The 23,278-nt window shown below is 39.2% G+C and overlaps 3 protein-coding genes across 3 annotated transcripts in view; 2 read left to right on the top strand and 1 right to left on the bottom strand.

Annotated features, from left to right (window-relative positions):
• Window positions 1-23,278, bottom strand: part of Med12l (mediator complex subunit 12 like) — a 327,698-nt gene that overhangs the window by 90,007 nt on the left and 214,413 nt on the right. The window lies entirely within an intron of this gene.
• Window positions 42-2,817, top strand: P2ry12 (purinergic receptor P2Y12). The gene is made up of 2 exons (XM_004643925.2): window positions 42-203; window positions 1,634-2,817. Exon 2 carries the CDS (start codon window positions 1,648-1,650, stop codon window positions 2,674-2,676), a length of 1,029 nt encoding a protein of 342 aa, XP_004643982.1. The 5' UTR covers window positions 42-203; window positions 1,634-1,647; the 3' UTR covers window positions 2,677-2,817.
• P2ry13 (purinergic receptor P2Y13) lies at window positions 9,784-12,350 on the top strand. The gene is made up of 2 exons (XM_023704064.1): window positions 9,784-9,839; window positions 10,286-12,350. Exons 1-2 carry the CDS (start codon window positions 9,834-9,836, stop codon window positions 11,300-11,302), a joined length of 1,023 nt encoding a protein of 340 aa, XP_023559832.1. The 5' UTR covers window positions 9,784-9,833; the 3' UTR covers window positions 11,303-12,350.

The raw sequence follows: 23,278 nt of genomic DNA, 5'->3' as shown, positions 1-23,278 counted from the left end.
TCTGTCTGTCTCTCCCTCTCTCTCCCAATTTCTCTCTAGACTACTAAAGATTTCACTGATGAAAACTCAGCAAACTCTTAATCACGAAGTGTTTTGCCAACTACATTAAGACTTTAGAAGGACAATACCTGGTGCCAGTCTCCAAGCCGCACTAACTACTGCCACAGAGACATCCAGATCCTTCAGATCAACACAACAACCAGGTAATGTTATATATCTAGAAGTACTTGACAAATAAGTGCTTATACTATGATGGCTATATAAGTTTTATAAGTTTTGCATTAAAAACCTTGAATAACTATGCCTCTGCAAGCACATACTTGGAAAATTAAAATGCAAGTCATATTAATGGTATCAGAGACGATCATTAAGCCTTTCAGTAAGAAAATATGCAAAGAACAGAAATAAATTACAAATGTTTTTATTTATTTTGACAATGAGATAAGTAGAGTCAGAGCCAAACCTCTTTTGTTTCTAATAATTACAGAATAAAGAAAAATTCTATTAATAGTTTGAGGAATTTAGTGCTACCTTTATTATGTAAAATCTTTTACATGAAAGAGTTTTTTTCCTATTAATTTACATAGTTTTAATTTCAACATGACTATGTACCAGGAATGGTATTTTATGTAGAATCAATTTTGCTTTGCATGAAATAAAATATCACAATTTTTATATCAAGCTTCAAAACTTATATGCCAAGTAGCAATAGTGAAGTCACTGATTAATTTTCTTTATAGCTGATTTTTGTGGTAATAAGAAATCAGAAAAGCACCTAAGTTTGCTATTTATTGTAGTTACCATTCTATACTCTGAACACCTAAAAAATGTATCCTGGTTATTTTAAGGGTGCCAAGTAATGAGCATATTTACCTAGGTAATGCCTCATTTCTTTAAATTTTTAAATGAATGCTATTGATAAAACTTATGTAAAACTTCAAATACAGTCTATAAAGTTGAAAGTGAGACATACATGACTTAAAAATATTTAGAGCCAAGTAATTATTCACCATGAAGTTGACTTCTGAAGGAATGAGTGGACAATATAGGGACAGGAATATTTCATAATTTACAGGAAAACATTTTGGCTATTTTTTCCTAGTCAGTATTTAATAAAATTCTCGAATCATCCCACACTTGTTTTCTTCTATCTTTTAATTTCAAATTCTAGCAGACAATTGTTGATCACTTCTCTTCCAAACATTTGAGAGTACTATAAATGAAGCCAGGAAGAAGGATGGTGCAGGCCATGCATATGCAGGAACTTAAGACCCTAAGAGGCATGCAAGAGAAGTTGAGAAATAATAAAGCATAGCCCAAGCATTTTTTTTCCTGGCTTTTAAATGTAATCATAGCTAATCTTAGATGAAGATCAAAATTGCTCTTAAAAGTAGATATTCAACATACAAGAAATGTAGAGCACCCCTAATATCATATCATTATACCTGGCTACAGTAGGATATTTGCTAAGATTAAATATTTTGAGATTCAGTTTTCTGTGGTCCTATTAATTGCCACAATAAAGACCAGAAACCTCAGTGTTTAGCAACACCTGTGCTTGAGAAACTTGCACGGATTGGTAACATTAACATGAAGTGCTGGGATTAAAATAACCTCCCTCCCTCCTGTCCAGGCAGCGAAGAGGAAATGGAGGCCCCAGGCAACCTCACCTCCCTGCCCAGGAACAGCAGCGCCTGTGCCAGGGACTACAAGATCACCCAGATCCTCTTCCCGCTGCTCTACACTGTCCTGTTTTTTGTCGGACTCATCACAAACAGCCTGGCAGTGAGGATTTTCTTTCAAATCAACAGTAAATCTAACTTCATTATTTTTCTAAAGAACACAGTCATTTCTGACCTTCTCATGATTCTGACTTTTCCATTCAAAATTCTTAGTGATGCTGAACTGGGACCAGGATCCCTGAGAACCTTTGTGTGCCAAGTCACTTCTGTCGTATTTTACTTCACAATGTATATCAGTATTTCCTTCCTTGGGCTGATAACTATTGACCGTTACCAGAAGACCACCAGGCCATTTAAAACATCCAACCCCAGTAATCTCTTAGGGGCCAAGATTCTCTGCGTCATCATCTGGGCCTTCATGTTCTTCTTCTCTCTGCCTAACATGATTCTCACCAACAGGAGGCCGAGAGACAACAATGTGAAGAAATGCTCTTTCTTCAAATCGCCGTTCGGACTCGTCTGGCATGAAATAGTCAATTATATCTGTCAAGTCATTTTTTGGATTAATTTTTTAATTGTAATTGTATGCTACACGCTCATTACAAAAGAACTTTATAGATCATATGTAAGAACAAGGGGAGCAGGCAAAGTTCCCAGGAAAAAGGTGAATGTCAAAGTTTTCATCATCATCGCTGTGTTCTTTATTTGCTTTGTTCCTTTCCATTTTGCCCGAATTCCCTACACCCTGAGTCAGACCCGGGATGTCTTTGACTGTGCTGCAGAGAACACTCTGTTCTACGTCAAAGAAAGCACGCTCTGGTTAACTTCCTTGAACGCATGCTTGGATCCATTTATCTATTTTTTCCTTTGCAAATCCTTCAGAAATTCCTTGATAAGCATGCTGAAGTGCCACAATTCGGGAAAATCTCCATCCAGAGAAAAAAGAAAGAAAGAACAGGATAGTGGTGACCCAAGTGAAGAAACTCCAATGTAAACAAAGTTCCCAAGAGAGTGTTGCAAGCTGCTCGCATTAAGAAGCCCTCAAAGGAAAGCACCAAGTAAAAATGTCAACACTAAGAAGCAGAGGGGCTGGGGCCGGGGACAAGGCTCAGTACAATAAGCGCTTCCCTGACAAGAGCAAGGGCCTGGGGGCCTGCCCAGAGCAAGGGCCTGAGTTCAATCCCTGGTTCCGCAAAAAAAAAAAAAAAGAAAGAAAAAGAAAAAAAGAGGAAAAAAAAGCAGCAGCAGCAGGGTTCTTCACAGTATTTCTTCAATACATAACTACAAAAGTAATTTTCACTGACTTTTCTAATCTAAAAAGCTATCTTGAGATGCTTGAAAATAACTTACTCTATAGCTGTGTAGTAAAAAACCATACCTAATCACCATGCTGCATGACAAACTATAAAAAATGTATGATTTACATATCTTTTGCAACAATTACTATACAATAACTACTGTAATTTTTTAAGTACATCATGCATCACAATTTTATTTTTGTATTAACAGAAAAAAGGCAATCGTATATAACATATTTGCCAAAAATGGTTCTTATTATGATGTTCATATATCTTGTTCCCCTAAGTAAATCATAATAACCTATTATGAAATTTTTTTAAATGTAAGTATGATAGGTAAAGTCATAACCACTGACTTTTAATTATCAGAGTCTTCAGGGAGTTAAACTAATTGAAATGATATTTCATGGGACTGAATTTTGTAATTACTTAGTAAGATGATAAGAGATTGAAAGAATGCCTTTCTAGTAAACAACAGAGATAAGTAAATTAAATCATTAAAACTAGGAGAATAACTTTTACAATACCCTAATAATAAAAAATTAGGGAAGTCAGTTTTACTAATATTTTAACAACTTTAATGATACAGCACCATCATTCACACTAATATTTATTAACTAGCTTCTAGAAATACTTGTTGAGCTAATGAATATTTCCCTTTACTAAGAAAAATAAATGAAACATAACTGCACAGTTGAACAGTATAATTACTATGAAGAAAGTGACTACTGGGCATAGCTTCATTTGTATCTGTGTGTATAAGATAAAACTTTACATTAAACTCTGTATCACTTTGTTGGCATTCTTTGTCAAAGATACTACACACCCTCTTCCCACACAATTACAGCAAACATTAGATCCCTTAAAGAATCCCTTTACATGCTGCTGTGTGGTCTCCTCTGAAGAGGTCACCTCAGCAAGCTGACACATAATTGACAAATTTGGTCATACTTAGAGCACATAGTCTGATTTCAGAAAAGCCATACTGGGTATTTTTATTCTTTAATTAAAACATGGTACATATTTATGGGGTATGGTGCACCATTTCAGTATATAAATTTAACTTTCACATCAGGTCATATTTGATGCTTTTAATATAAACTATGTAATGGTAGAAGTAAAATTCACTTATATTAATTATTTATGATGCTCAGAGGTGACTCTCAAATAGAAAATGGAACAAACTCTAAATATATGTCAAAATAAATAAAAAGGGTACACTGTGGTATAAAAATGTTTGCTGAACTTCAATAATATTCAAACACATTATAATTTCTGTAAAGTAAATTCTGGTACAAGTTGAGGGACTCACTGAAGTCCCCCAGTGGTATGTGTTCTCAAGCAGCCACGTTTCCTACTCTGCCACGGGTACAAGCGAGCCTCGATGTCAGGGGAGAGTCACACAGAGACCTGCCTGACAAGCACACATATGCTGCGTACTGCTGGACAACAGCAGTGGCTGCTTCTGCCACCTAAGTCTACCGCGGTATCAGATGGCTACACCCACATGTTCGGTGAGAATACCAGGACTTTTGATCTGGAAGAGAAGCTAGAGAACAACGAGATTCATCCAACCACCTCACTGTGCATGTGGGATAAATGAATGCCAGCCCAACCTCTCAACCCATTCCAAGTCAGGACTACCGAGTGCACTAAAAGGGACCTCTTTATGGTGCCAAGGACGGCAGATGTGAGCATGCTGGCAAACTGCAGAGTAGACAGGGGTGACCTCAACAATCCTTCTTTATTGGGCTGTACTAATTTGCTGAAATGACATTTTTCCTCAAAGAGATAGAAAAACTACACATGCTGCATAGTCTATGTAGTATTATGGGATTTTTTTATTTAAAAAACTATTGTATCTTCAATTACCTATCATATACATTCTAAGTCATATTTTGTTCAAATTTCTTTATTCAAAGACAATAGGTACCATATACTCCGACAAACAAAAGATAACCTGAGAAGTCAATATTTATTGAGTGCTACTTATAATTACACATACTGGGGCCGGGGAGATGGCTCAGTGGAATAAGCACTTCCTTGGCAAGTGCAAGGACCTGAGTTCAATTCCCGGTTCCACCAAAAAAAAAAAAAAAAAAAAATTACACATACTATGTTACTATCTCCAGCTTTAAAATTTTTGATATAATAAACTTGATATTCCACAATGACTTTATTTGTAAAAAAAACTTACAGATATAGGTGAGTGAGAAAGTCAGAAGACAGACAGGCAATGTAGCCTGCAGCCTCAGTGGTCTCCAAAGCCTACAGTCGCTCCTGAAGGCAGTTCCTCTCAAGGCTTCATCACAGCAGGGGCTGGCAGCTTCGACTACTAGGCCAAACCACAGCTTACCACTTACTTCCCACAATTTATGATCTAACAATGTTTTTATACTTTCCAGTGCTTGTGGGGGAAAAGTGAAAAGAAAATTTCATGAAACACGAAATTCACGTTTCAGCACCCACAAGTAAGAGTTCAAGCAGCACGATCGGGTCATCCAGGCAGTGTTTACACCTGCTTCCAAGCGACAGCAGCAGAGTGGAGCTGTGGGAATGAACACTGCCACGCCTGCACAATTTAAATATTTCCTTCCTCGCTCTAAAAGTGGAGACTGTCATCCCTTGAGATAGTACTACAGGAATAGAAAGACAGGCTCTCAGAAACAGAACCTGCTTTTTTTTTTTAAAAAAAAAAAAATGTATTTAGTACAGGGTCTATAGGGTCTCATTATGTAGATTGGACTCGTAGTGATCCTCCTCTTTTCAACCTCCCAAGTGTGGGATTACAGGCATGCCACCATGCCCAGTCTCCATCACCTCAGAGCGCCTCGGTACTCTGCCTAAGCAGGCGCTTTAGTCCTCTGAGCTATCAGGCCGGCCCAGAACCATCTTTAGAGGTGCTTCAGCAGCTCCACACAGCAAAGAGCTGATCACTGCCAGTGGGCAGAGTTCAAAGTGGGATTAAATACTGCCAGTGGGGGCTACAAATGTGGGAATGCAACAAATAATAATAAGCAGCCTAATTTCTAAAACTAAATTGGGCAGTAGAAAGCAGTTCCTAGGAGAAACACAAGTGGCAGTTAAAAATAATATACATGTCCTTCTTATAAAGGTATGTATTTGGCACAGTTTTTACTTAGAGTTTCTAATGGACTGAGAATATTTTCATCACATTAAAATACAAAGTATAGGGGCTGGGGAGATAGCTTGGTGGTCTAAGTACCTGCCTAGCAAGTGCAAGGACCCAGGTTCAATCCCTGGTACTGTATGCTGTTCTGCTCCCAGAATCCCAGGCATGCTGGGCTGGCCACTAGGTCTGAGCGTGGTGGCGCACACCTGTATTCCTAGAGTTGGGGAGGCTGAGGCAGGAGGATCACTATGAGTCTGAGCTGTGTAGCAAGTCCTTGTACCACATACATACATACATACATACATTCACACATGATTAAAAAAAATTTTTCTTCTGTATTTTAGGGAAGGGTCTACAGGGTGTTCAGGGTCACACTAGTAGATCAGACTGGTAGTAATTCTCCTGTGTATAGCCTCCCGAGAGTTGGGTTACAGGTGCAAGCCACCACGCTGTCTCAATCACCATCTCAGCGTGTCCTGGGGGCGGGGCCGGCGGGGCAGCCCAGGGTATCAAGCCCCTTAAAAAATATTTTAAGAAATACGAAGTATAAAATATATACATCCTATCTATAAATTTCAAATACATACATATAATAAGTAATAAAAATGTATTAAAATAATAAATTTTATTTTTAATTTTTTAAGAGAAGAAATGGTAAGAGAAAAAATTAGAAACAATATAGAATTTTACTAAACAAAGTGATAGAAATTCAACAATGATTTTTATATTGTATATTGTTGTCTTCTGATTAGTTATTCAAATAAGCAGGTATAAACATGCAAAATCAGTACCAAAAGAAAAAAAAAAAAACTAAAATGAGAAAAAAAATTTAAGCATTAAATGCTCCTCCCTATAGGCCAGCAAAAAATTAGTACAATTTCTAATAGAATTTAAAAATTTTAAGGAATAAAATTTTTTCAATAATTTTAAGGAATTCTACTCTTGGTAGGAGTATAAATTGTACCATCTTTTTGAAAATATCACTCAACATTCTGACATATAATTTTTGACTCAGCTATCCTACTTGTAGAAAATCTCTTATAAATACACTGAAATAAGCACACAAGAATATATGGCCATACATTTACTTCATAGCTTCACTCTTCATGGAAAACTTGGAAACTAAATGTCCCCAGTAGCAGCTAAACTAAACTATGCTAGATTTATTTATTATTACATTTATTAAAGTGTATGTTGCTTTTTAAACTATGTCTATGTACACTAACATATGTACACTAACTATGGACCTAAACAAAGATTCAATGTATATACAATGTAAGATACATGTATACATATATTGGTACATCCATAAAGGGGGATTAACTTCCCCACTCTGCTACATCTACTTCTGTATTTAGGCTTTAAAAAACATACTTTAAAATTAAATATTAAACATAAACTATTAAGTGATTCAAATAATACTAACAATTTATTTTTTGTTTTTAGTTACAAGTACAAATTTTCTACTATTTTAACATTCAACAAATCACTGTATTTAAGTTTTAAATTGTATAATTTAGTTGAGCTCTTTATCACCATTGGGACAATAGCATGGAATTTTTAAAACAATGCTCTGAGATTTGAGGAAAGTACCAGGGTATACTCTGATGGGAATTAAAAGTCTCTTCTTAGAATACGCGAGTTCCCATTTCCACTGTCTTTGCAAATCAGAGTAAACACTTCCTCATCTGGCAGACATTATTCACACAGTACTGATCAATCAGATCAACAGGAATCCTTCGACCTAACTTGGAGACCCATGGAAGAGCTTGCTGCTGCTTGGCAAGCTATGCTTCATGACCCTTCATGTTCTCTTCTTTGATTCCTTCCTTACCGTAGTTTTCAACCAATGTGTTTTCAAATTCTAATCTCAGTTTGCAGCAGAAAGTTTCACAAGCCCAGTGGTCAAACACTTTCATACACATTTAAAAGAATTCACTTTCATGACTAGAAGAGTCATAGTTAATTGGTTCCTCTTTCAAAGTTTCTCACACATTCAACCAAAATGTGATTTTCAGTTTTCATATTATGAAATTATCATGTCCAGAATTTACCTTGTTTAAAGTAAAAGTATCTAAACCTATATAATTGTTCTGGGGCTGGAAGGAAATTGGTAATGAACTACATAGGTGAAGCACCTCTACATAAAACTTTAAAAAAGAAAAAGTTTGCTTCATTGTTAGCCTCTGCTGAGGCAAACAAAAAGATATATGTTTAAATTATGTCCCAATACATTAGCAAAACATTGAGTCTATATTCCTGAGGATCAACAATATTTGAGTCACATATAAGTTTTTCAAATGGCACTGCCCATTGGTTAGAATCAACCAAAACTAGTAGGTACTGTGTCACTTCATACTTAATGATGTTCAAGGAAATACAGAATTTCTACCCTCAGAATCCTAAGCCAACTCAACCCTCCAATTTAGTCTAACTCTATGGTCACACCTGTGGCAAGAGTTAGGAAATGAAACTTACCATGGCGAATCCACATACGCCGTAAGATCTCCCAATTTCCTCTTTCCCTTCACCTATCTGAGAAGCAAACCCTTAGTCAACAACTTTCTTTATACCCCAAGAGATGTGAAGAGGAAAGGGGTAAAACACTAATCCTAAAGAGGTTAGCCTCAAACATTCATGACATCTCCGAAGTGTGCTGTATTTCAAATACAATACAAAATGATTCCTTAAAATGGTTAATAAGTGAAATCATGTATCTCCACTCAACTCTGCCATTCATGCACCAGAGCTGGGGGTGTCTACTATGTTTCAATGCTTTCTGTGTGCCCAGCACAATTCTGAGCAATTAGTTCATCTTCTCTACAATACTATAACATGGATAATATTTTCAGAAACATTATACAAGCAACAATATGTAGACGCAGAGCTGTGAAATCCTTTATCAATAATCTGATACCAAATAATTAGTAGATTTAGGGTTCTTACCTCAAAAATATAAATCTAAGAACCCTACTGCTTAGAAAATGTTACACTATCTCTAAGAAATCCCAAGATCAAAAGATTAAAACAAGAGTCTATAAAAGCCTGGTATGGAGGCTCAACCCTACATTCCCAGCATTTGTGAGGCTGAGGCAGGAGGATCACTGTGAGTTTGTGACCATCCTGGGATTCAAATTGAGTTCAAGCCCAGTCTGAATTGCATAGCAGAAGGCTATCTCAAAAAGACCAAAAAAAAAGAAGAAGAAGAAGAGGAGGCGGAGGAGGAGGAAGAAGAGGAAGAGGAAGAGGAGGAGGAGGAGAAGGAGGAGTAAAAGAAAAGTGACTACAAAAGCATGGCACCCATGTGAACAAAAATTTCTGTAAAGCTCAGCCTGTACGTATGCAGGTGATTCTGATTTTAGAGCCAGCTTGATTATGGCTTTGGACTGTATTTCTTCATCTTCATTCATACCAGAAGCACTAAAAATATTCATTGACTAGTACAATGAAAAGATCTGACTTCAGGAAAGTTATTATGACAAAACAAAGGTAACTGCAACTAAATTGTTCAGATTATACATTAAAAGTTAATAATTCTACAACAAAAGTTTATCTGCAAAACTCCCAAGTGTGTTCTATTGGTCACATTACAAAAGCACACAAGTGAAATGAGGAAGGAAGCTCAGTATAAGAAAGCAGAACACTGGCATCCGAAAGCTCTTCACAGGACAAACTAATGACCGCAGGAATAAGAAGAGGCAGAGCTGAGTCTCTTCTTGAATGAAGGTGAATTTCAATTTTTCTTATGAATACACTTGCTTTTAAAGGGCAGAATATGTTGAAGAAAAATGCTTTAAAGTTAGTATTCTACAAACCATAAGTTATGAGCATAAAAGAATTTCTATATGTAACATAGAACATGTAACATGTATTACCTTACCACTTCATCAGGATTTTGTTTTTTTGCCATTTTAAAACTGGCAATTGTGAATGAGGCAGAACCTCCTCTTCAGATGTCACAGGGTATGAAAGTAATGATACTGTTAGAAGTGCCAAAAATGTATTGTGTGCTTAAAAATTTCTAGCCAGTATGTGGGTTCTCAACAAATGTTCTGAATAAATGCCGGAATCTAATATGTTACAAACCTAAAGCTTGTTTTTTAGAAGTAGCACTGGCCATCACAAAGGGATCTCTGTTGTCCTCTGTTTCTGTATGCATTTTTTTGTAATAGATGACACTGGACGCAGCCAATGCCACAGTGATGCAGGGCTTCAACCGGTCTGAGCGGTGCCCAAGAGACACGCGGGTAACACAGCTGGTGTTCCCAGCCCTCTACACCGTGGTTTTCTTCACCGGCGTCCTGCTGAACACTCTGGCACTGTGGACCTTCACGCACATCCCCAGCTCCTCCACCTTCATCGTCTATCTCAAGAACACTTTGGTGGCTGACTTGATATTGACGCTCACGCTTCCTTTCAAAATCCTCTCTGACTCACACCTTGGTCCCTGGCAACTCAGGGCTTTTGTGTGTCGCTTTTCTGCCGTGATCTTTTACGAGACCATGTATATCGGAATCATGCTGCTGGGCCTCATAGCCTTTGACAGATTCCTCAAGATCATCAGACCTTTTGGGAAATACTTTATTAAAAAACCTGTTTCTGCAAAAATAATCTCAACCCTCATCTGGGTCCTGTTGTTCCTCATCTCCCTGCCAAATATGATCCTGAACAATAAGACAGTGACACCATCCTCTGTGAAGAAGTGTGCATCGCTGAAGAGCCCTCTGGGGCTGTGGTGGCACCAAGTGGTCAACTACATATGCCAGTTTATTTTTTGGACTGTTTTTGTTCTAATGTTTCTATTTTACTTGGTAATTGCAATGAAAGTATATAGTTCTTATAAGAGGTTCAGAAGTCAGGACGGCAAAAGCAGCAGAAGGGTGGAAGGGAAGGTATTTGTGGTGGTGGCGGTCTTCTTCGCGTGCTTTGCTCCGTTTCACTTTGCCAGGATACCATACACTCACAGCCAGACTAACCACACAACCGACTGCAGGCGGCAGAATCAGCTGTTCATTGCGAAAGAAACAACTCTCTTTTTGGCAGCAACTAACATCTGTATGGACCCTTTAATATATATATTCTTATGTAAAAAATTCACAGAAAGACTGCCATGTATGAAATGGAAAAAGACCACAGCATCAAACCAAGAACACTGCATCAGTGCAACAGTAAACATAACCCTAGGCTGACAACTGTGTATGTGACTAATTTCCAGCTTGTCATGACATTTGAAGAGGTCATTTACTTAAAAATCAAAATTAAGCAAAAGAAAAAAATCTGTAATTAATGCTTTCTTAAAATTACCGTAGTGTACAGCAAAGCCTGTGTAACTTAACTCCACTCAGATCTATTCATAAGCAGGAGCAGCCAATATGAGAACCCAACAAACAGAAAGCAAATGGCCACTAGGGGTCACCTTTTCAAGGACATTTAATTAATACCTTGGGAAAGATTAAGAACTTTATCCCAAAAAGCCTCCTCTCCAAACATCTTTCATTCTTTCCCATGCAATTTTGAGAATGCAACCTCCTTTATAGCAGTAAAATGTTAATATTTCTGACATAAACGAACCCTAACTTCCCAAGTTCCTCTATGAAAGCCAGAACAGAGATGGAAACATGCCAGACATGAAGTCTCAGGATTCCACGTGGCTCAAAAACCCCTCTGAAATCCTGGGGCAGAAGTCTCTCCTCAGGATTCTGAAGAGCCTCTTCTACACTTTACAGTACACTACAGGAGGTACAAGCCACACACTCTCAATGCATATAAACTGAGGAGGAGAACACTGTTTTTCAGCAGGATTTCCCTGGGCCACTGTCTACACCCCACCTCTGCCACCTGGTTAAAAACAACCACCTCACCACCCTCCGGGTGCATGTTAAGTTCCTCATCACAGATCTACTTACTATTTAGCTGCAGTTCCTGACTGCGCTGCTAATGACAGTTACATTCTTATAAGTTTTCTTGATACTTTCCAAAGTATTTCCCACAAATCATGGATTCCAGTTGTTTTTAAAGTACAATGTGCTCTTCATGGTATATACATAAGGAATGTAGTTGCTGACCCAAAAAGCAGTAATATCCTCTGGAAATTCTATTTTCAATGTCTACTTATTCTTACTTACTTCTGTTAATTTCCTAAGTCCCTTTGTGGGCTAAAAATAGTTTTTAAGGGACATGTGGTTTTTTTCTGGAATTACAAGTGCTAATTAATATTAGCTAGAGAAAATACAAAAAAGGTAAAAACATTCTCTGTAAACATGTATGTTTTTGCCAGCTTCAACACAAGCATCATAACACAAAGACCAGGTCTCTTTCCTCCCATGGCCTTAAGGCCCCCAAGGCCACAGAACTTACCTACCTTCCTAAAGTCACTGGCTAACCACCTTTCCACTCCCTAAACTTAATACTCTTGTATAAAATGGCAATTGTCAGAATATGCTACACTTTTGCCCCTGGGCCAATGCACATGTACACTTCCTTTTCATCACCTAGAAAACTTGCACTGTGCAATCCCTAAGTTGCCGTCAATGGGACTGTGGCCCCTCCTGTGGCCCACCTGCCACTGCACCTCAACGTCAATTGCTCCACCATCTGCATGCTGTCAGAGCCCAATTCTTGTACTTATCATATAACTTTGTAATTACTTGCTGAAATACAATCCTGCTCTTAAATAACCTATCTATATTTCTGATGGCAGAGGCTGCCTCATTGTGCAATTAATAAATAGTTGATAAAATAAATGGGTTTAATTTTTTATGTACTAGAGAAGGAAGTGCATAAAGGAAGTCCCGTCGCTGAGGTTATCATCCAACGATACCAGCTCTTTGAATCGCACGGTGAGCTCCCTTCGCTTGCTCTCCACTTCGCACGCAGGCTCTGAGGGGCAAGAGCATGTCTGAGCTGACCACTGGCTATAAAAAAGCAAGGTCACTCTGCAACGCTTGTGTGGCTCTGAGCCACATCTCAGTTCAAAAGCTACTGACAGAATGATTTAGGCATACACTTTTGATACTGGCTGAGTAAAATCAATAACTAGCATGTAACAATCTCTAAAATACACCTTTATAAAGTGCTTTTGACATTACCATTAGAGGTCAGTAAATCCATGTGACCTCTGTTGAGTGTACTGCATAACAGCAAAGAGACATACTTCAAGTTATTTGCACGGAAATCACTCTCATCAATAACAATCTATGCTTGGTAGTGTAACCTATATATGAAAGCATTTTAATGTATGAATTTCCAGATAAAATTTTAATATCAAAATCTTCCATAAATATAAATACATTATTCCATTTATTTATAAATAATTATTCCATTACATTACAGTCAACATCAAAGTGCCTGATTTGTACAATAAAATAATTTAGCAAAGGGAAAAAGCATACCAGAGATATCTTAAAATCACATTCACAAAATGATGCTCCTCAAGACTAGCAATCACAATTCTAAATTTCAGAATTTATGTATGGGATGATATAACAGCCATACATGACACATAGAAAAGAATAAAAAGAAAAAAATGTCAAATTTACTATAGCAATTGCATTCAGAATACAATTCAGAGCTATTTCTTTTGTTTTGTTTTGGAGTGGTTTGGTTTTTTGAGATAGGACCTCACTGTGTGGTTCATGCTGGTCCTGAACTCACTAGCAGCCCAGGCTGGCCCTGCCCTCCAGTGAGTCGCCTGCTTCAGCCTCCTGAGTGCTGGGATCACAGGCACATACCACTACTCTCGCCCCAGTGGTGAAGGCTTCTGTCAAAAGCTAAAATGAGCCGCGGATACAGCTCAGCAGCACAAGGGCCTGCCTGGCAAGTACAAGGTCCTGAGTATGACTCTGGGTACACACAAACAAACATAAAGAAAAGAGAAAAAAAGAAAAGCTAAAATGGAGGCTGGGCATGATGAAACATACCTGTAATCCCATCACTCTGGAAACCTAAGGCAGGAAGATCACACGTTCAACCCTACCATGGGAAACTGAGCAACTTAGTAAGAACCTGTCTCAAAATAAAAGGAGGGGGATGAGGGATGATGACATAGCTCACTCAGTTTGAAGGTCCTGGGTTCAATCCCCAGCAACACACACACACACACACACACACACACACACACATAAATGAATGAATAAATAGTAAGATGTAATTATTTTCACAAGATAAATAGGGGGAGGTCTTCAGAATATTCTCCAGGAAGAGAAAGAAGGGAAGGGGAGTGTAACTGTCACACATAGATGACTCTTGACAAACCAAGGGAAATTACTGTGTGACGGGGCAGGAGAGGGGTCCCCAGTTCAATGAAGTTAGAAGTCGATAGAGTTACTGTAAGGAATGAAAGTCCTCTAGAAAGTCACCTGTACCTTAATATAACAAAACACCCAGAGTGGAAAAGCTCAACCAAAGGAGGCAGGCTCAAATACTGCTGTGGGTTCATAATCAATATAGGAATCCAAGGAGCCATATAATTAAAATTTGAAGTTTTTTATTAGCTAAGCTCAGCGACCTTCAGCACAGACCCGTTTCTGAGTCTAAGTGAGCAGTCCTGACCAGAAGACATGGTGTGTACATAAAGGGAATATGCAACAGATCTTGCTTGTCAAACAGATTAGCCCCCATCCTGCCTGTCAAACAGATTTTTTTCTTGCTATACATCTAGCTACTTTTTTCCTGTCATTGTTTAAGGGCAGCGCTTTCTTGGGGTATATTTCCTCCATATGATAGGCCTGGTTTTACAATTCTGGGCTCAGCTACAGTTTGCCATGGCAATACCTACGTGAAAAGTCTGGGTTTAGGCCATCACAATACATCAGGAAAAGCATGATTTTAGGCAATAGCCCCACCGAGTTCAGGATTTATGAATCAGAAGTACCTAGGAACACACCTTGCCATTTTGAATTTTACTCAGAAACCAAATGTAACTAATGTAAGTAGAAAACACGTGCTACACAAGCTCACGAAGTTTATGGAGGAATGCCAAGGAATACCAAGGCTAGAGCCGCCTCCAGAGCTTCTCAGTGAGGCTGGGGGAGGCCTGTGTCCAGGCCTTTAGGGAACCTGGTGCCCCAGGTGTAGGCCGCAGGCTAAGAACTGCTATGCTTAATGCTCCTGAGGGTTCCTACCCCACAGGGATGGACTTTCAGCACAGCGAGACCAAACTGTCAGGAAGGAAGCAGGGCAACTGCAGGGTGATGGGAGTGACAAGGACTTGTGCCTGGAAAGTTCATGGCCTACCTCAGGGGGCACCTCCCACTCAATACCAAGTGTGGTACAGGAGGAAGCTCAGGCTGCCTGGCTGATGAAACGGCAGCATCAAGAATGAAATCAGCACATGTTATGTACCAGGCAGAGGTACCAAGGATTTATATTATCTCATCTAATATCCCCTGGGCGCCTACACAGTACAACGATTACCTCCATCTTAAGAGATAAAGAAGCTGAGAAACAGAAAGATTAAGTAACTTGCACTGGATCACACAGCCAGCAAGCAGCAGAGCTGAAATGACCCAGACTCAGGCTTCCAAGCCCTTATTATTACTATTATTATTATTTTGTATTTAGGACACAGTCTACAGGGTCTACACGGTCTTACTAAACAGATCTGACTCGCAGTGATTCTCCTGTCTTCAGCCTCCCAAGCGCTGGGATTACAGGCGCACCTCCAGGCTCAGTCTCATTTGCCCTCTCAGTGCCCTGGGGGGGAAGGACCAGCAAGGCACTCTTGTGTCTGCCTAAGCAGGTGCTTTAATACATTGAATTATCTAGTCACCCCCCCCACACAACTTTTTTCCAAGCCCATATTCTAAATTACTGTATTTTAAAACCTCAGGTCTTTAATGTTCTCAAGAGAAAGCATACCAGACTCCAGAGCTGCAGTTCTTAAAACCTGTACAACTTCCACGCACCCCTGCTCTTCTAACTGCAGAAAAACAACACAATCCTGTGTGGGCTGTAGTGGCCCAGGTCCTGGCCTGGCGCACAAGAACCTCCCAGGACCTTATGGACCTGCATTCGGTCACCGAATGTCTGCTCTGTGCAAGGCACTTTACAAGGATCCTCATCTTTCTAATTCTCGCTACTTCTCCATGATGCAGATGCTGGTAGGATCCCTGTGGGGAAGAGAAGGACAGAAAAGAAAACCGAAGCAGAAGGAAAGCACAAGTCCTGCCCGCAGGGCCGTCGCCCTTCATAAAAAGGGCAAAGGTGGGAATGAAACCCACACTGGTGGACCAAACAACCAGCTGCTCTGATACCCAGCCTCTGTGCTCTCATCAGGCAAAGGCTGACATCAAACCCATCAGTGAGAATAAGAGGAAGCAGCTGGAAAGAAACAGGTTTCACACGAATGAGCTTCACACTCTCACAAGTAGGAAGGGTACAACATGGCACCCTGTGTGCGCGCAACGTGTCCCTCTAGTATTTGACAGCTCTAGAGGAAATTTAAATGCCAAAGAATGGATGTGTTTGCTTGTTAGGTAAGTAACCCCTTCATCCTCTGCACGGGCCTGGGCCTCTGGTCTCTGAAATTGAATCCCAGTAAGGAATACAGACCACACTGACTGCAGGTGCTGCACAGGGTACCAGAGGCGAAAGGATCAAACCAACAAGGTTCTGCAGAAAAGGTAGCTAATTCCAAGTGCTGGCACTGAGGCAGAGCTCAGATGCGATGGCAATTGAACCAGAGCTTGACAGAGGAAACAGCAGTCACAGGTGGGTATACTGCAGGATTATGAGCAGTTTCAAGGAAGGCTCAGGCAGGGGTAGGCCCTGCCCTGGCTGGAGGAGGGGGACAAAGGATGCCTGAGAATACACAACACAGAAAATAAGCTGAGAAACAGAACTGTATGGGGTGTGGTGAGGCATCTGTACTTCTCTAGCGAGCCACTGAAAGTGTCTGAGGCAAAAAACTAAATTCTGTAGAGGCTGTGCATTTGTCCAGGAGGATTAACAGTGAGGCCAGGAGGTCAATCAGTATTTCATCTATACGGCCAACAGTCACAGAAGAAAAAAATCTGCATGGTATTAGAGACATCTTTAGAGAAATTTGGAGTTTAGAGTCCAAAACTGAAACTGAGGAATGCATGTAAAATGTTGATGATTAATGCACACAGTGGTCTTTTGATGGGTCTGTATTCCTCACTGATGGAAGGCAAAGCAACAGATCTGTCATAGTGCAGTTTGAGTCTGAGGTATTGGTGAGACAGCCAGATCAGAGTCAAGACCAGGGTGGACCAGGGTGCTGCGATAGGAGCAGAGTGGAGGCCGAGGGAATGCTCTTTCCCGCAACAAGGAGAGCTAAAGGGGAACCAGATGAAACTCACAAAGGCCACATTGCACAAGTCGTACAAACAGAAGAAGAGGAACACAGGAGGATGGGGGAGGGGAAATCAAGGAACAAGAGAGATTCAAAGAGGAAACAGAAGCAGAATCCCTCTAAAGTGATCAAATATGATGAGTCCACAACTACAAGTTTACTGGTAACTTTAAGGGGGTGGAGGGATGCAACTCTTGTTTGTGAAGGGTGCAACTTAGCACTTGTCCTCCTATAACGGAAAAGTCAGTTGAAGAATTCTACAGAGAAACAACAGATATCACATTAGACATTTTCACAAACAAATAGAATAGTTGCTTCCTACACTGAAGCGCTTAGAGTGAATATGTCCCACATGACACAGCAGAGCAGAAATCAATTGGCTGGGTAGAATCACAAGAACAGGAGAATCACCTCTGTCTCAAAGTAGCTCCATCATTCCCTCAGATATCCGTGTCACCTGGGGGTCTGATTCCCCGCCCCCACCTAGTCTAGTACAGCTTATTGGTAAGTGGAGGCAAAGGGGAAAAGAAAGGGCTAGGAAACCTCAAGAGAAAATGGGGACAGGGATGGAGGGCTCAGAGGAGGAGAAAGAAGAGAAGAGAAAGAAAAAATATTTTTTTAAAAAAAGAAACTACCTTTAAGATTTATAGTATATAGGTAGGCTCATTGGGTTGTTTTTTTTTTTTCCTTTTTTAAGAAATCTATACCCCACTCAGTATATGAACTTTTGCTACTCTTGTAATAAAACTCAAACTGACAAATTCAATACCCCAAAGCACAGAAGAGGGTAAACCTTTATTTCTGAACTTCCATTTTAAAAGGAAAGTGTATATGACTACACATATGTGTGTGTGTGTGTGTGTGTGTGTGTGTATAAAGAAATGTTATTGTATATCTGAATTCTTTTACAGCTTTGTCTTTAAAAATATCAGCCCAATGCCTTAAACTTATATGTCATACTAATATTTTATTTATCTTTTTATTCCATTTAATTATGCAATTGGTTTTTTTTTTTTTTCCTTTTTTAAAAATTTTATTTGTGGTACCAGGGATTGAACTCAGGACCCTGCGCTTGCCAGGCAAGTGCTTATTCTACTGAGCTATCTCCCTGGGCCCCAACTGTTTTTCTTAAAACAAGAAATACCTGACCTATAAGGAATCAACCTAAGTGTCCTGGCCTAGTAAGACTACCTCCCATCTCCCCACACACCCTTTCCCACACTTTCAGATAGTCTTCAATATAGAAGTCCTAATCTCTTCTTCTGTAACAATGAAAATTTTCAAAAAAGGTTACAAAAAGTATTTGAAAATATATTTATCCATTATTAGAAAGAAACTGAGAACTCTCTAACTATAACTGAATTATTATTGACATACTACAACTACTGAGTTGAGCTGTACACACATATACACATGTGTGTGTGTTGCTGGGAATTTGAACTCTGAGCTTTCACAGTGAGCTACATCCCCGGCTCTTTTTCATTTTGAGACAGATGTTTCACTAAGTTGCCCACGCTGGGCTTGAACTGTGATCTTCCCGTTTAATTACTGCAGCTCTGTGAGGCCTGAAAAGCCTCCACTCCTTCACTTACTCTCCCTTGCCTTCCAACAGGAAAGGAGTGCTTCTGTTCTCCTTAATTCTGAACAAGTTCTAAATTCTGTAGGAGTTGCCTTGTATATATGATAATGAAGTCTTACAATCTTGCTTGTAGGCAGCCCCACGCTCAAGTTCCAAAAGAAAAACTGATGCTCGAGTATACTAGTCATTTTGACTAAAATAAAATGCAGACTATTGGACTATACTGAGTTATTTTGCTGAATTTAAGTACCTACAATCTTTAGACTGGTTTCAAAGGTCTTTTATTTTTTTTTCTCCTTTTTAATTTTTTCTTACACATGCTTTGTCATTTATTGAAAACTTTACATTTTTAATAAGTCCCATAGTCCATAACAGTAGTGGGCAGATACACAGCTACTTTTTCTTAGTTGACTGAGAATAAAAGTCTGTACTAATATTGTTTAGACAAAGTATCATGCTTGCATCTTGTCCTCTGAATAACTACTATGAAGACAACAATATGCATTGTATTATTATAAACATCCTACTAACCTGTTTTGAAACTCTTTCATTGCTATTTTATCTTTTTTCTCATTAAAATGAATAAAAATTATTTTAACCCCCCCCCAAAATAAAATAAAATAAAATAAAATGCTACTGAATGGGGAAGCTGATATGCAATTTAGAGCCTCCCTGAGGCCTGTGACCAGTTCTGTCCCCGCCCTGTCACAAACTGCATTTCACAAACAAGATTTCCTCAGCTGGAGACAAGCTATCTCAGCCTAGGAGTATCACTGAGAGAACAAGAGTCAGACACAGCCCTATCTCCAGACTCAAAACCCAAACCATCCTTCCCCTTTAATCGACCATTATAAATGAGGTCCTCGGACTAGAAAAGAGTAAGTGTTTTATGCAAAGCAGACATAATAGATACAAATCATTTCAAGCATCAGATTAAATATAGTAATTCAAGCACAAGGCCCCAAAGATAGCAATCTCATCAAAGGCATATTAAAGGGTTGGCAATAATTATACACAGCACAAATGTGAGCCGCTGTTAGAGCGACTTTGGGTACAGAGATAGAGCAGTACGATCTTGGGAAGAATTTACTACAACTCTCATTGCATGTTCTGGCTACATGGAAAAGACGTGAGTATTTAAGACAGTTTGCCAAGAGCTTTGTTTCTATTATATCTTTGCTTATCTTCTTTAAGTAATTGAGGTAGTGTACTACACGAGACTTTGATGTCCTCTACATGAGCATTTTTCTTAAAAGAAGAAATAGACACAGGTGAGTTTCTAGTGATACAGGAAAATGAGATTTACAACACAAATCATGTGCCTTGCAATGCTGGAAGAGCAGAGTACACCAGGTCGCTATCAACAGAAAGAACAAAGAGGAGAGAACTAGGAGCCTCGCGCCGTGCCGCGCAGGAGGTCAAGGCGAGCCTGCGTGATACGTGTGCTCAGTTTCTAACGCCGAAGTAGCGAGAATCGACAGCGAAACGTCCATTTCAAGATTCACAAGATCCTATCAGCAACCTTACTTAATTCTCATTTTGGGGGTGATGTGACAAATACCTTCATTCCTTGAATTCCTAATTCTCTTCACGAATATGTTTTGAAGGGCCGGCACTTGGGAGGCTATAAACAGGGGAATCACTATGAGTCCAATCTAGTAGTGAGACCCTGAACACTCTGTAGACCTTCCTCTAAAAATACAGAAGAAACAGAATATGTTTTAATATCAATAGAGTTATGACCTACTTGTCCAAATTTCTGTGACTCAACTAGAATCTTCATCTGGCACACACTAAACAGAAGTTATACGAGCCATCCAAATATCTCAAAGCAAAATGGCCCTACTGACATTAATTAATCATCTATGAACTGGGCCTATACCCAAAAGCAAAATTATAGATTCCTATTTGACTTCAAAACTCTAAACTCCAATATAACCTTCAACATAGTATAATCTGATTGCCTCAGGAACACGTAAGAATCCCCTTGCTGTATGTTCCTCAAGGTAGAACTACCAAACACAGATGAAAACTAATTTTCTAAAGCAAGAAGAATTAAGAGAAACACAAAAATATGTACAGGGATCCATCCTAGTAATAGAAGGTGCTAAAAACCATAAGATTAAGCAGTATGAAAGGACTGACAGATTGCACAGCAAAAAATAAAGAATTCATATAAGATACTATGGTGAAACTGGCGGATTTTTAATGTGAACTTTAATGCAAACTTTTCAATACTTCTTAATAGTGCTCTTTCAACATTAATGTCCAGGATGATAATAGTAGTGTGATAGATAAGGTAAGTGAATCCAACTTTGCTTTTTGGGAAATACATGTGACACACTTGTAATGACTGTCACTTCAAACACATTCCCAAAATGCATGGTGGACTATATTTTTAAAATTGTGACAATTTTTCACTAGAGAAGAATACAGTCAAAAAGTTCTTTTGACTTGTACATAGATTTAAAATCCTTAAAAATAATATCGGTAGAAATACAATAATTCCCATCTCCAAAAGAAAAAGCCTGTTTCAGGCATTACAGTGGCAGAAACACACACACACACACACACACACACACACACACAGGATGGGGTCCTATCTTCAGAGTAAGTCTGAGATTTGTAATGAGTAAACAGTACTATGCTTTTTTTTTTTCTTTTGGCAGAACTGGGGATTGAACTCAGGCCCTTGTGCTTGCCGGGTAAGTGCATATTCCACTGAGCCATGTCCCCAGCCCTGTAAACAGTATTATGAAAAGAGTTGCTCTGCATTTAACTTTAATTATTGCTATGAAATCCTCCTGGAACTTCTATGAAATATGAGACTTGCTACAAAAACCAGCAGAAAAAAAAAAAGTGCAGGCTTATCCTCCAACAATGTGAACAATGACCAAGCCATCAGCTGGCTGCTGGCTGCTCTTTTAGTCAAAGCGCTACACTTTTTTCATGACTAACCGCGTACTGCCCTCTTTTGAATGTTAGGTACCATCCGTTTTAACAAGCTCCAACTTGAGAATGGCATAAAATACTTGAAGACTAACACGTAAAGAATGCCTCGTGTTAACGTTTTCATTAAAAAACTTCATTTGCATCAGTTCCCAAAGAAGTACTAAATTACTGTCTGCCTAAACACATACACACACACACACACACACACACACACACACAGAGTTAAGAAAGGGGGAAGGCCTGTTCTCCCCCAAGCTCACCCTAGGACAAAGCACATGGCCCCATTATCCCAACAACCAACACACAAAGTACTTCAATACACACGAAGGGCTCTCTTCACAAGCACAAGGGCCTACAATAATCATTTTTTACTGTTTACCAGTTTCATAGATTTGTGTGTGTGTGTGTGTGTGTGTGTATGTGTGTGGCCAGCTCAGCCCACCAGGGGGCGGGACTGGCTGGCATGTGGTGGCTGGGGGATTGAACCGCAGTCCCTGTGCTTTGCTAAGCTTGTTCTAAGTAGGTGCTTTAGACCACTGAGCCATCTCACCAGCCCCTCATAGATTTTTTTTTAAAAGACATGGCTAAACGATGACATCTAATCCTAAATTATCAAAATATTTCCTTTCCAATAAAAAAAGTTTTAAAAAACCATCAGCAACTTCTTAAACAGGCATTTTCCTTAAAGGGAAAAGGTCAATATTAAGCTTAACTGACCTTAATAAGACAAAGCCAAGCCAAGCAATTAATGTATTAAAATTCAACATATGTGACAGAACTCACTTTATTCTTATCAGCCTTGTTTTTGCCTCTATGAGCTCGCTGTTATGACTGTACATACCAACTAAAATTTAGTGTAATGATCCTCAGAATTTGCAGAGAAGGTCTTCTAAGCAGGCCACCAGAGATGATTTCCCTTGAAATTGATGCTCTTAAGACTTAGCAATTGTTTGGGAGTTGGTTGTGAATTATGAATATTAATGTGTAATTTACTATTAATGGGTCAAGATTTTAATATGTACCAAGTCTCCCAAGATAAGGCCCACATAGCACGACCCCCTTGACCCAAGCACATGGAACTAGCCTGCGAAAAGGAAAGGTCCAGAGAAGTAACAGCAGCGACATGAAATCCAACCTGGGTGAAGAGCTGGTTTGTAAGTATGGAAAATTTTGATAAGAGTAAGCCATTATTAAGTTGGCTAATTTTTATTCAGACTTCTTGTAGGACTAGCTGCTCATTCATAACAGGCTCGCTCCAGCCTTCACAAAATGGACACTTGCACTTGTCTGCTTTTCTTTGTTTAGAAAAAGACTGTAGAA

The sequence above is a fragment of the Octodon degus genome, unplaced genomic scaffold, assembly GCF_000260255.1.
Source record: "Octodon degus isolate 3935 unplaced genomic scaffold, OctDeg1.0 scaffold00186, whole genome shotgun sequence".
NCBI classification, from domain to species: domain Eukaryota; kingdom Metazoa; phylum Chordata; class Mammalia; order Rodentia; family Octodontidae; genus Octodon; species Octodon degus.
This window is presented reverse-complemented; position numbering and strand designations above follow the sequence as displayed.

Excerpts from the sequence above, each read along its gene's own strand:
- P2ry12 (XM_004643925.2), top strand. The coding sequence starts at position 1,648 with ATGGAGGCCCCAGGCAACCTCACCTCCCTGCCCAGGAACAGCAGCGCC.